This window comes from Triticum urartu, chromosome 1A (assembly GCF_056163025.1).
Source record: "Triticum urartu cultivar PI428250 chromosome 1A, HENAU_Tu73, whole genome shotgun sequence".
Classification (NCBI taxonomy): Eukaryota; Viridiplantae; Streptophyta; class Magnoliopsida; order Poales; family Poaceae; genus Triticum; species Triticum urartu.
Window position 1 is genome coordinate 481,973,236 of NC_141873.1, and position 14,619 is coordinate 481,987,854.

The 14,619-nt window shown below is 48.8% G+C and overlaps 1 protein-coding gene across 1 annotated transcript; it reads right to left on the bottom strand.

Moving 5' to 3' along the window:
• Positions 1-5,518: 5,518 nt before the first annotated feature.
• Positions 5,519-8,483, bottom strand: LOC147991811 (protein FAR1-RELATED SEQUENCE 5-like). The gene is made up of 3 exons (XM_087538824.1): positions 7,215-8,483; positions 6,898-7,121; positions 5,519-6,248 (listed from the first exon to the last, which is right to left on the bottom strand). Exons 1-3 carry the CDS (start codon positions 8,481-8,483, stop codon positions 5,519-5,521), a joined length of 2,223 nt encoding a protein of 740 aa, XP_087394950.1.
• Between the last annotated feature and the right edge of the window lie 6,136 nt (positions 8,484-14,619).

Sequence of the window (14,619 nt, forward strand, 5' to 3'; positions counted from 1 at the left end):
TGACGATGATGTCATGGATAATGTGCAAGAGGACACCGATGATGATGAACACGCTGAAGTTCGCGCAGGTGGTAACAAGGGCAAGGATGCAACAAATGTCCCCCAACCGGATAAAGTCAAACAACACACGGCTGTGAGAGGCGAAGGGGTTTTGCCATCAAAAAGGGGGATGGCTCCAGAGGGTGCTGGGCAAGTTTCTGCTGGCAAGAGGTCTAGGACCGACCCTGTAGCTGCCAGGAAGAGGTTCGACTTTCATCTTAGCTTTTTGCTTTGTCTATTTTCTTCGAACAGACTCATCCTCTTCTTTGCACTTGTGTTCTTTCAAACGCGGCAACGAGATTGCTGTCTGACAATTGCCACCTCTTTTTTTTTGACCTCCATCTCATACGTGCAGCGAGCCGACAGCTGGTGGACGAGCAATTATGAAGAAACAGGCGCCAACGCCAACCCGTGTTTCTGCTCGGTTGAACAAAGGTGCCCCCATTGCCGGTGATGCCACTTCCACCAGGACATCTCCTCGCACGACGACAACCAACACCGGGGATCCTGTCGTGTTGCCAGACCTGAGGAAGGCAGTCAGGAAGTAGGCTTCTTCATCCGCTTTCATTGACATAGCGCTATATTTTTTGATTTTCCAATGCATTCGTTTAGCTTGTCACATTGTCTTCTGTCATCGCCCCCCCACGTGGCAACCGCTGTTTTACCAAATGATATTTTATTTACTTTCTAAACGTGTAGCAACTTCTATTTTTGTTTTTCACATGGCATTTGGAATGTAGGCCAAATGGTAACTTTAATGCACCTTATGGCAACTGCCATCTTTTTACCGTTGTCTTGTGAGCTCATCCCACGCCTAGGTTTGAAATTGCATTCATGGCAGATCAGACATTTTTATCATTCTTTCAAGGTTTGCTAACATGGCAACTGCTGCTGGATGGCAACTGCTAGTTATGACACATGGCAACTGACGTTCCCCTTACATGGCAACTGCCAGCTTTTCCACCTGTTTTTCCATTTTCTTAAGATTTCTACCAAGGCAAACATAATTTTGTTTCATTTTTAAATACCTTTTTCATGCGCTTCATTTTTTTTGCAGGGTGAAGAAGACTACTACGCGTGGGTCCAAGCATATCAGTAAGGACCCGCTCGAACGCATGCATTCAAAGTTGTCAACAGGGGGCAACTCAGATGTACAGGAGGCACCAGTCGACAATACTACTGCTGCACCGTTGACCGCTCCCACCAACTATGATGCAAGTGGCAGACCATCTCCGCCGGCTGCAGATGTGCAGCCTACAACAACAGGCATCCGTACATCGAGGAATGACGAGCCGGTATCTGCCAGGACAGCTGAAATACTGCCAACCCTTCTGGCAATGAAGGATGCTGCTGTGAGTCATGCCACCCCATCAGCAAGCGTTGAAGTGGACGCTCCCGAGACGAACCTAGGCAAGGAAGATTCCCGCTCATCTGACACTGATTCCAAGCGCGTGCGCGGTGGCACTCCTGTGTCCACGACAGAAGCGGTCGAGGCGGCAGTTCACAAGGACATGCCATCTACAGGTGAGAGTCCTAGCACAATAGCTGCAGCTCCTGGCGGTGCAAATACTGCTAAGGCGACTGTTTCGCGTGTTAGTCTACCACCTAGGCATCGTAGCCCCCGCAAGCAACCAACAGACATACCGAACGCACCGACAGTAGCCAGGAGCAGGAGAGACGAGTCTGGTTTTGTTCCTGCGTCCACACTGTTCCCGCCACCTGCCAAAAGCAATGTGACGGAGAAACCTGAAGACCGGAGCACAACTAATGCAGGTGTCAAGCCGGGCACGAGCGACGCAGGTGAACACCCGGAGCAGACTGCGCCTTTTCCTGCAGTGGAAATCCCCAGCATAAATCTGCGCACTTCCAGGCTCCCAGTCAACGTCGGTGTCCCCTACAGCCCAAACAAGAAGATTGTCATGAAAGCTACGGTTGATACCACTGACAACACGCCCCGCCCTGCAAATAAGGACGATCATTCTGCAGCGGCCGATTCAGATATGTTTGTTGATCCTTCACCCTTGGATTCTGCCCCGCAAGTCGTTCGTGGTCCGGCCAGCAGGAATTAGAGGCACCCAATGGCCTTTACCCCACCGAGTTTCAACCTTGGCATCATTCAAGATCAACCGGTTGTGCAAGATCCTATGCCAGTTGCCTTTGCATTCCCAGGAGGCATGCCTGCAATGATGGCGCAGCCAATGGTCGAGGGCAGGAAGGCTGTCAAGTTCGCAGAGCCGATTGTGGCAGGTACACTTGCCATGTCCATATGATTTTTCTTGCACATGTCTGTGTAGTTTCACTGTTGTCCCAATAATATTTTTTGTTTTGGGGGGTTCTCACTTGTGATGGCAACTGACATGCGATGACATGGTAACTGGATTTGATGCACCGTGTCACCTACTTTTTTTTCTGCCATGCTGCATTTTACATTTGGGCAACCATGTGGCAACTGAAGTTGATTCAATATGGCAACCGTAGTCTCCGTAACATGGCAAACACAGTGCATCACACATGGCAACTGGAATTGATTCAACACCATGTCACCTGCATTTTTTTTGTTTCCATGCTGCATTTTTTCATAAAGCAATCACATGGCAAGTGCAGTTGACACAACATGGCAACTGTAGTTGCTGTGACATGGCAACTACATTCCAACTAGATGGCAACTACATTCCAACTACATGGCAACTGTAGTTGCTATGACATGGTCACTACAGCTGGATCACACATGGCAACTGCCCCACTTTTTCCTACCTACAACTCACATCATGCACCCCATCTTTTCTCACAATCCATCTGCTTTTGATTTCCTAGGTATCCTAACCCACTTTTTTTTATCACTGCAGCCACACCCGAGGAGATTTCACCGTCTCTTGAAGAAACTTACGGCATGCTTGAGGAGGCAGCATTGCAGAGGAAGTCCTCATGAGGGCAAGGGCAATCAAGTTCCAACGTGCCTGCAGACACGGTATCTGAGGATACCATTAGGAGTACCACTCCTGGTTCTGTGAGGCAGCAGAGGGTAGTGCACCCACCTCCCGCAGAAGACTACGAGCCCGAATTCAGGGCCACTAAAGAATAGACCCAGCTGTACGATATCGTCAAGCGGTTTGGAAATGCGAGGTCCAGCGGCAAGCACATGAAGGAGCTGAAAGCGTAAACGACCACACCCCATAACATCTCATTTTGCTTTGCTCCTTTTTTACCATTCACATCCTTCGTACTTTCTATGTTATATTGTTTTAGTTCTTTCATAATTTTTTTTACTTAGTAGGCATGATCCTTCCATGTTATATTGTTTTCATACAACTCATGTTTGGACAGAACCAAAGTCATTCAATGCGGAGCGACGTACGTCGACCTTGGTGATCTTGCTGAGTCCGTGAGGCCAAACGGCAAAATTTCGACGAACGTAGTTGCATGCGGTATTGACTACATCAACAACCACACCGATGTGTGCGCCGACAAGACAATCATGCATTACAGTGTGACCTGCAAAATATGGGACGGTGACTTCCACCACAAAATCCTGAGGAAGAACTTTGCCCAACACGGTGATTTCAAGCTCACAATGAAGAAATATGTGAGTACTCCTTCAATGTCTGCACTTTTTTTTCACAAGGTGTGCTTTTTGTTGCCATCATCTGCAGTTATGTTTTACGTGGCAACTGTTTTCATGTGGCAACAGCTGCCGTGCACACTGACTTATTTGATTTTTGCATGCCGCGCAAACTATGTGGCAACTTGACAGTAAAATACATGGCATACTTTTGTTCACACATGGACAGCAACTTTATTTCAACTACCCCCACCCATAACCATTATTTTTCTACGTGATTCTAATTCCTTTGTCCCTCTGCTGTTCTTTACGCGAACGCTGATTCTCATTTTCCTCACTTTTTTAAATGCAGGTCATGTTCCCCATGTTCCAGGAGCTTTCACCACATGACCCACACGACAAGTGTGGTCACCACTAAGTGATCTGTCTTGACCTGAAGAACCAACGTGTTGAGGTGCTTGATTACATCCATTCGGAAGATGATGCAGACCTCACCAGGCATGCTGAATTCTTCATTAAGAACCTCAAAGAGACATGGCACCGTCACTATGAACACTCAAAGGTCCAGATCAGTCATTTCCCGACTGAGTATGTGGCGACTACAAAGCAAGGGAACACGTAATTCCTTCCTCCCTTTTCGTCTGCCATTTTACATCAATCCAATTCCTGTTTTGTTTGTCAGATCTGAAATTGAAGTCTGTCTTTTGTTACGTCTGAGCTCTTTGCGTGGTCACGTTACTCTTTTCCTCGTGCAGGACGGACTGTGGCTTTCACGCGCTGGAGTACCTTGCGAAGTGGGAAGGCAGAATTTTCCCCGCTATCACAGCTGCAACGGTCGTTGAGCTCCGGAAAATCCACACATGGAACTGGTTGACGAATGAAGATTTCAACAAGCGGGCGGGAGCACGCGAGTTTGTACAGGAAGCTGTCAAGAAAGTCACCAAGAAGTACAAGTGATCACGTGGCGTTACAGACCGGACGCACACCTTACATTCTGTTGCCGAGGAATGTAAGGTATTTTCTAGTTGTTTACCGTTGAAAACTATGTTTTGTGCGCTATGTTGTGGCTACAACCCCGCGTAGGCTACTATGTAGTGGTGGTGTGCGAGTGACATTTGAATAGTTTCATGTAATATATGTGTGGACGTGAACCTGCTTTTAGGAGTAATTATTACAATGGTTTCGTCGTTTCTAGCACCGTTTTGATGCTTTGAACGCGTCTACGATGTTTTAAAAACGATGGCAAATGTAGTTCATCAGACATGGGTAGTGGAAGTCATTGTCGTTTTACATTTTTGGCTGTTTTGCGTCTTCATTTTCATCGGTAACTGCACGTGGGTAGGTTGATCATGCAGCCACAACGTTTTTGCTGGGGTTTATGCACGTTACGCTGTTTTCCATCTTGTTTCCCATACACTTGCACACAACACACTACGTGCCCGTAAACCGCGTCGTTTTTGTCATGTGAATACATGCCATGCAGAGTCATCAGGAATACCATGGCATATGTCCAGTACATCTAACATGGCAGATACAGTACAAACAACATGGCAGCTCCAGCATAATTAACATGGCAACTACAGCACAACTAAGATGGCAGATCCAGTACAATTAACATGGTAGATCCACTACAACTAGCATGGCATATTCAGTACAAAACAACATGGCATATTTAGCATAAATTAGCATGGCATGTTTAGTATCAAAAATCTGGCAGACTAACTACACATAACATGGCAAATTAAATGCATACATCATGGCAGATTAAGTACCCATAACATGGCAACTGCATTTAACCATTCAATGAATTTTCCCTTGCACTTCTGATGCCCCTGAAGAGTTATTCCCCCAATTGTTTTAAAAAAGAATTCTCAACATCTAGGGTACAAAACAAAATGTCCACAACGCCACAATTTTTGCTCATGGATTGGCCGCCCCTTTCTTCATTTTCTTGTGTTTTGCTTGGATCTCCAATCCCGACTTGTACCTTATCTCTCTTGGACGACCCTTTGTGATGGAACGGGGTGGGTTCCTGACCTGGGTCTGTGTGCTTGCTGTTCCAGATCCTATCTCTGAGTTTTCAGACGACGGCCCCGTGGATGAAGGCACGCTTGATGTGCGGGGGAACCGGTGTAAGGCTTCCTCGGCTTTCCTCTTCTTGATCTCATCAAGCTCTCTTTTTAGTGCTTTCCTGTGTTTTTCTGCGACTCTCGCTGTGTCATCACTCTTGCACGCTTCATCAATTAGCTCAGCATAGTTCTTTGTCAGCACAACGTGCCTCACGGCTTCCATGGTTGACTCTGGTCTCTCGTCATGCACAGCCAGAACTACGTGTGTTGTTTGCGGCGCCAACGCATCGTCAGCGTCCCAAGTCCATCGCCGCCTTATGAAATGTCGGGGCATCCGTGTCACAGCGTTCACGTCCATTACTTTTAGTATGTGACAGCACACAATGCCGTCCCGTTCGAACTTGCAGCATTGGCAGTAGAACTCGCCTTCGCCTATCGAGGCTGTGATGAAGTAGTTCCTTCCTTTGTCCGGGTCTTCAGGTTCTGAATCTGACATGCCCAAAATAGAACACACCTTGAACGTACGTTCGTCCACGTGGAAAGCCGTGAACATGCTGGCACGCTTTATTTCTTCCTGGAATCTGCATTTTTTGTGTGTTTTCTGTTAAACTATTGTGGGCTTTTTTCTTGCAGCACCTTATGTTGTCATGGAAAATAGATATACATTTTGTTTGAACATGGCAAACGTAATTCATTGAACATGGCAAATATAGTATGTTGAACATAGCAAATGCAGTACGCTATACATGGCAAATGCAGTACAATAGACATGGCAACTGCATTTTCAACAAACATGGCAGATGCATCTTATTTAAACATGGCAACTGCATTTTGTTAAACATGGCAACTAGAGTTTATTAAACATGGCAATTGCATTTCAGCAAACATGGCAGTTGCATTTTAGTAAACATGGCAACTGCATTTCAATAGACATGGAAACAACATAACATTTTCCATTTGACACTAGCATTTGCACACCAACATGTCCAGTTGAAGTACATTGCATTAAACATGGCAACTGCATTTTCATGACAACATTGAAACTGCATCCGGGTAAGCATGACAAACAGAATTTCTATTGAATATGACAACTGCATCTGAGTAAGCATGGCAAACAGTACTTTATTAAACATGGCAACCGCAAAATCATGGCAACTGCATCGCACTCTATAAGGCACATACTGACTTGGTGCTTTTTCTGCAAATAAGACTGTAACACAACTGACTTACTTGTTAAAGATCTTGTTGGTGTATATCTTGCTCATTTGCCTCTCCATCGGTAAGTACGTTAGCAATTTTGGCTGCTTTAGCGCGGTGTTCGCTTCTTGCTGCAGCTCAGATCCCAGAATTTTTTGTTGCAAAGCTGTGTACTGCTTGGAAAACTGTAGCAATGAGTTGCCAGGACTGACGTACCGCTTCAAAACAGCATTGAATCCCTCGCTGCGCTGCGTAGTCTGCAGAAAGGGGAAGAAGCACTGCATGAAGTAGGCCGGCACCCAGTACATTCGCTTCTCCCACAGGCTTACAAGAGTCTCGTTGTCTTGGACTTGATGTGTTTCAGTCATGGTCATCCAGCTCCTTTCAAACTCCTCCACCGTCAAGCTGTGGTCCACGCACAGTTCGAATGCCTTGTGCAGGTCTGGACGGTCAGCAAAGAACGATCCTAGCGTCTCCTCAGCCTTCTTTATAATGTGCCACCTACAATGCCTGTGCACTGCCAACGGAAAGACCTCCTCTATGCCTGCACGCATGCTGAAATCCTGGTCCGTTATTATGTTCATCGGAGCAAGTCCATCCATGCACTCCAAGAAGGTCTTGAACAGCCAAACGTACCCATCCGTGTCTTCGTTCCGGACGAGTCTGCAGCCGAACTGCAACGACTGATTGTGGTTATTTATCCCTATGAACGGAGCGCACGGCATCTTGTACATGTTGGTGAGGTACGTCGCGTCGAATGAAATGCAATCTCGGAAATGTTTGTAGGCTCTCCTTGCAGCACCATCCACCCAATACATGTTCCTGACACGGTCCTCATCGTCCAACCTTATCCTGTAGAAGAAATCTGCATCTTCTTTGGCTTTCTCATCGAAGTAGACAATTGTGGCCTCTATGTCTGCCAACTTGCTCTCTCTACGGTACCTTGCCCGTAGGTTTGTGACGTCAGCTGGTATGTACGGCATGCTACTCAGAGTCCCCTTTTTGCTGTGGATGAGAGATAGTATCTGCACCATTCTCGATGGACCGACGTTACAATCATGTAGCAGCTTTATGAATTGCCTTTCGACGGGGGTGAACCCTCTGTGGGCGGTCAGAAATTTCACCAGGTCGAACTTCTTTATCAGTTGGTGGTTGTGCTCGTCAAAATACTCATTGACCACCCATTGTGCTCCATCTACATTTAGCTTACACCGGACAGGGCACTCAGTCTTCTGAATGATACCTCTCTTTCGTTCCGGAACGACAGGCGCATCGCCTTTCCCCTTCTTGTTCCTGCGTTCCTTGTGGCACCTCATCTCACCTCTGCTGTACTCGTCAGTTTTCTTAATTTTCCTACGGTACTCGGTGTTGACCGCAAACCCATGGAACTTTGCATATGTCTGGTAGTATTCCTTTGCTGCTTCGAATGACTCAAATCTCTGCCCAATGTACGGTTGCTGAGGCACCACGATCTCTGATTGCCCACCATCTTCATCCCCTTGCTCGTCGTCGTCAGTTTCATCGTTCACTTCAGTATGGGCGGCAGTCCCATATACATGAGAGTTGCCAGTGCTTGCGTTCAGAGGGGTGCTTGCCGGCATTGCTGGAATGATTGCCATTCCCGACTCTGACTCGAAATTGTTTGCGGCATGTTTGTCTGCTGTCTGGTGGAACGCGTCTTCCGTGCGCTCAGAGCTCCCCGCAGTAGATGCGCCGGCACTGCTGTGCATTGTAGTTGTAGGTTCTGTAACAGGGAAAAACAGGTACGAGATTAAGAATTTTGTGTTGGATAACATGTGGATCGCAACGGATCACACCATCTTCGAGTGATTTTCCATGACATCTTTTACAGACAGCAAGCCGTCAGTCTGTTGGTGGTCATTTTTATGGCAGCTGTAGGTGTGCAGACATGGCACCTACTGTTCAACAAACATGGCAACCATTGTTTTGCCTACAAATAACTACAAATAGCAAATGTAGCGTTGTTTTTTGTGGTTCAGATATTTTCCCTCTACCTTGTCATGCTGTATTTGACCATCGTGTGCGGTCTGTTACACCATAATGACGTGATCCACCAGGAATTTGCGAAGCTTGCCAGGAGACGTTTGCCGGGTCACCGCCAGCGTAATAACCTGCAATCATAGTAGTGGTTGGTCAAATCACGGCAAACGCATTTCGTGCTAGCACGGCAACTGCAGTTGCCCTTATGTGGCAAATGCATTTTTGCTTGCATGGCAACTGAAGTTGCATCGGTAGGGCAATCGCAGTTTGTTATTAGATGGCAATTGCAGTTTTCATGAAATGGCAACTGCAGCTTTTCCTACATGGCAACTGCAGGTGTGCAGAGATGGCAAATGTTGTGTTTAATACATGGCAACCGTAGAAGACCAGTCATGGCAATTTTTGTAGTTGTCAACTACGCTCCTTGTGTTGACTGAGCATCCGCATCTTCACTATGTTTATGGACTCACCTGTGTACGACGTCGATGGTAGGTACATGGGTGATGCCCGATTCCACATGCTGCACGAAGGCTCTGCATTTTACACCCGTGATAACTCGTGAGTCCTTTTGCCATCTTTTTTTCATGTTCATTTTTCATGTCCACAACATTATGTGCTCTTTTTTCGTTTTTGCATTACCTTGATTAGCCATACTAGCTAGTTGGAGTTGGCTGCCCGTACATTTGTCAGCGTTAGCGCCTTGTGAGTGCACTTGCCACGGGGCCCCCGTAAGAGTGTTCTGGTCATAGGAACCTGCAAGACAAATGACAGTGCACGACATAAGTAGAATGTCATGTCCATCGTCGCGAAGATGGCAAATGTTTCTCTTCATTTTTTAGCACGCATCGTACCTACGCCTGCATACCGTTCTAGCAGCAGCAGCAACGGCCCTGCAGAGATGAGCTGACTGTACTCTGATGCATCGAAAGGTGGCGGCGTTTCTGGCCTTTGAGAACCCCAATCATCTGCACCATCTTCGTGATTCATTCTTTTCCGTGTCTCGCTTCTGTTCTGATGTGCTCTCAATCACTGGATGAACAAGAAGGCATCAACAATCCAAATTTTTTTTTATCATTGTGCTGCTTGCATGTAGAAGTTAACACGTCAGTGCTATCACATTTTCATGCGTTAGCAACCAACATATCATGGCTAGTAGGACATGCACATCCACTATCCTTTTCTAAAATCTGGTGCTAGCTATCCATTTGATTCGATGGCATCAGGCTCTACAATAGGATGGCAAGCAATAAGTTGACATGGTGGCAGTTGACGACAATGACAGGTGGCAACTGACGTTATACACCAATGGCAATTAATTTTCACACCCCCCATTATTCCAAATTTATCAATTCTCTCTCCCTTTTTATGGATTCCTGCACATCCATTCATTCACCAACTAGGAGCATCAACCTACTGAGAACTCACGGTTATCTCTAGCGTACTACATGGCAGATCTAGTGTATTCTTCTTGGCAACTGCGAAGTCACACAATGTATGTAGTGTTTTAACCCTGTAGGATGGATCTAGTTGCCAACTTCGTCGGTAATTTTGCAATTTTCTGCCCATAAGGAGGATGAGAAACAGTAGGGAGATCGGGAGATTCACCTGCTTTTAGCTGGTCGGCTCTGGAGGGCGTTGTTGGAGTGGGGGTTGGGGGGGTGGGGGTGGGATGGGGTGGGGGGAGATAAGGGGTGTGGTTTGCGGTGGGAGCGCCCTACATATCCTCCCTGGTTGCCATGGCAACCAGAGATGGCCGGCGACGGAGGTCGGGGTTTGACAGGCGGGGGGCTAGGGTGCAGATGAGAGAGGGGACGGATCGGAGGCCGGGAACGGCTGGGTCGTGCGGGCAGCGGCTCGTCTGGCCCGGACGAGGCAGTGCGGGCGGGGTTGCCACGCACCGGACGTGCGGGCGCGCTTTTGTGCATGCGGACGGGGTCGTGCGGGGCGGTTCCCGTCCGTGCCACACGATGCGTGCGGGCGGGTCGCCCTCCATGCCACACGTGTGGCAGTTATCACCTCCCTACTTGTAATATGAGTTAGGAACAAGGAGAGACCAACCCGGATACGAGTATGAACCGGTGTTGGGACTCTCTGAACCGGCAGGTGTCACCCATGTATATAAGGGGATGACCCGGCGGCGGTTCAAGGACGAGAGACAACGACTCGAGACATAGGCGAAGCTTATTCGCTCCCTAGTCATCGAAACACCCATCAATTCCATCACAACTAGAAGTAGGCTTTTACCTTCATTGAAGGGCCGAACTAGTATAAACTCTCTTGCGTCCTTGTGTCCGCTTTAACCCCTTCAAGCTAACCCGTAGCGATGGCTCCACGACTAAGTCCTTTCTCTAGGACATCTGCCATGACAAAACCACGACAGTTGGCGCCCACCGTGGGGCTATCGCACGATGGTTTCCGGTTCTTGGAGGGCCGCTTTGAAGGACTCGAGGGCTATGCTGTAGGCCGGATGACTAAGAGTCGTCGCGGCAGGCTCTACATCGACGATGCAGGCTGGGGCCCCGAGGCCGGCTCAGTTGAGTATGGGTACCGGGTCCCCTTTGGTAACATTCACGTTTTCATTGGGAAGATCGGTGAACCGGGCCCTGAGCCGGACATCTGCACCGACCTCGTCGAGACGGCTCAGCGTGCGCAGTCCGCCCGGGTTAAACCGGACATGAAGCGTGCCTTCATGGGAGTCGTCCATGGAGGAAGTCATGAGGACGTATCGGGATTTCGCGGGGCAACTGTCATTTGTTCTGGTGACGAATCTTCGACCGGAGAAACTGAATCTCTTTATCAGCTACAAGATGGCCGGATTGGGAGCTGTTCCGATGGCGACAGTATTCCGGACCCCTCTGATATGCCCAACCGGGTTGGAGTATTCATGGCCGGAACACAAGCAGCGCTTCATTCTTCGACAGCTACGGCAACGATTTCCGGTTCAGCAGCAGCAACGGCTGCCGGGGTAGGAGGCCCTATGCGCTCGCCGGCTCAGGTTCTATCAGAGCTATTTGATGCGTTGGCTATGCTTATGGCGGAAGTTAATCTGCCAGATCAGGACGTTCACAATACGAAGATTGCCAAGGTAAAGGAACAGATCACCCAGGCCAAGGCGGATTTGGCGGCTGAGGACACCAGGATGGCCGCAGAGCGGGCCGCTTTAGACGCACAGGCCTACATGCTTATGTTAGACCAGAGCGCATCACATGAAGTCATGAGGAGGAAGCACCGGTCCCGCTTACCTCCGGTTTTCGAGGCCAGAGACCTTTTCAACACTCCAGGGCCAAGAGCCGGCAATCCGCTGGAGGGGAATCGGGCAGAAGCCCCTGGGACCGGTGCACCGGTTCAGCCTCGTCAGATCGACCCGCCTCGTCAAAACACCGTTGTACCTCAGGCTGCTTTAACACCCCCGGGTCACTACTCCAGCCCAATGGACAATCTTGTTGCCGCTGCTGCACGGCTGGAGGCCATTCCAATTGAAGGTGACTCGCCACAGGCAGTAGAGACACAACGGGTCAAGGAACTTCTGAGGACCGCTTTGGCCCAACAGGAAGCATACTCGTACAGCCGCGACTGGATCCACTCGACCCCTCGTCCAAGCCGGAGCTATAGCAGACATATGGATGAACCGGCAGTGTCGAGTAATGAACGACGTGGGGCACCCCGGGACAACAACCCGACGGGTGGTGCTGATGACGCTCGGGAAGTGGTGAACCGGGCCCGAGCGCATAGGGAGGCCGAGTTAGCTGCACAACATCAGGCTCGGCAGCTCACGCCGGTTCGTCCAACCATTTCGATCGAACCTGGTGTTACTTCTAGTTCTTTGGGGGTGCCTTGCCTCGTCCCCGCTTTACGCAACGTGCGCTTGCCCAAGGATTTCAAAGGCCTACGCAAGGTACCAAATTATACGGCGGATCAACCACCAGAGACATGGGTAGAGAGCTATGAGATGGCCATGGAGATGCTTGATGTGGATGTCACGGCGTGTGCGAAATACTTCACCATGATGCTTGAAGGAACGACCCGTACTTGGTTAAAAAGCTTGCCCGCTAATTCTATCAGTTCATGAGCCCAATTACGAGCCCGGTTTAGCAACAATTTCAAGGATACCTGTAAACAGCCTATGTCGATAGTGGACTTAGCTGCATGCGTCCAGGAGGAAGGAGAGTCAACGACTCATTGGGTGCGCCAGGTTTCACAAGTGTTGCACTCCTCAGACTGCATCAACGCTAACACCGCAGTATTAACCCTAGAAGGCAACTGCCAGTTTGGGCCCCTGAAGTTGAAATTGGGACGGATGAAGCGTCATTGCACCAACATGGGGACCCTCATGGCCGCTTTGGTAAAATATGTTGATTCTGATAGTACCAAGGATCCCGAATCTGATGATGACAAGACAGGGAAGGGGAAGAAGAACAACAGCTCCAAAGGTCAGCAGCATCATTGGGTAGGCAATGGCGGAGGAGGCAAGCGTAAAGCGGATGGCAACATGGATTTTGTGGCTAATACCAACGTACAAAACAATGGCCAGCGGCGCAAGGGTAGGCCGAAAAATCATAGTGGAGCACCCAACCCCAACCCAAACCGCCTGAACTATCTGCTAAGCCAGCCCTGTCCAAGACATGGGACGAAGGAGGAGCCAGCAAACCACCTTTGGAAGGATTGCTTTATTATGCAGGAGTTCAAGAATTCTAATAATTTCTGGTATGATCACGGATCTGGCGGTGGCTCAGGGTCCGGGCCGGGTTACGGTGGAGGAAGTTCCGGTTCAGGATTTAATGGTAATCCGGGCGGACATAATGGTCAAAATAGTCAGAACAACCAGGGTGGTTACAACCAACAGCAGCAACAGTCAGGTTACCAAAGCAACCCAAAGCAGTTGAGTAATGGGCAATACCATGTCTTTACCACTAGCCTGGACAAGCGAGACCGGAAGGTCCAGAGGCGGACAGTCAACTCTGTTGAACCGGCCACACCCCGTTATCTACGTTGGTTTGAACAGCCAATCATATGGAGCAGAGAGGATCACCCACTCCAGGTTGATAATCCGGGTCAGTTGGCTCTGGTGGTGGCGCCTCAGGTGGGAGGTTATAAGTTCATCAAGGTGCTCATGGATGGAGGGAGCAGCATTAACATCCTGTACTATGAGACCTTCCGTCGTATGGGACTTACAGATAAGAATCTCAAACCGTCCAATACAGTATTCCACGGTGTAGTGCCTGGCAGATCAGCATATCCCGTTGGTAAGATAGCTCTTGAAGTGGCCTTTGGGGATGATCATGATTCCAGGTCGGAGACATTAACGTTTGAAGTGGTGAAAATCCAAAGTCCATATCATGCCCTATTTGGGCGTCCGGCATATGGCAAGTTTATGGCTCGGCCCTGTTATGTGTATTTGCAGCTCAAGATGCCGGGTCACAAGGGGACAATAACGGTTCACGGAAGCCGCAAAATCGCTTTGGAATGCGAGGAAGGAGATGCGGCTTATGCAGAGTCGGTTTGTGCCACCAAGGAGTTGAAGTACTATAAAGACAATGTTGATCCGGCGGACATGACTCCATTGAAGAAGCCAACTACGGAGCATGATCCGGCCCTGAAGTTCAAATCGGCAGCAGAAACTAAGCTTGTTGACTTCGTACCTGGCGATTCGTCCAAGCAGTTCAGCATTAGTGCCAACTTGGATCCGAAATAGGAAAGCGCGCTCATCGAGTTCATCCGTGAGAATCGGGACATTTTTGCATGGAAGCCCTCTGA

Excerpts from the sequence above, each read along its gene's own strand:
- LOC147991811 (XM_087538824.1), bottom strand. The coding sequence starts at position 8,483 with ATGGCAATCATTCCAGCAATGCCGGCAAGCACCCCTCTGAACGCAAGC. Across the intron at positions 7,122-7,214 it reads CCATGACTGAAACACATCAA|ACTACGCAGCGCAGCGAGGG; the intron begins GTCCAAGACAAC and ends CCCTTTCTGCAG. Across the intron at positions 6,249-6,897 it reads ACCAACAAGATCTTTAACAA|ATTCCAGGAAGAAATAAAGC; the intron begins GTAAGTCAGTTG and ends CAAAAAATGCAG.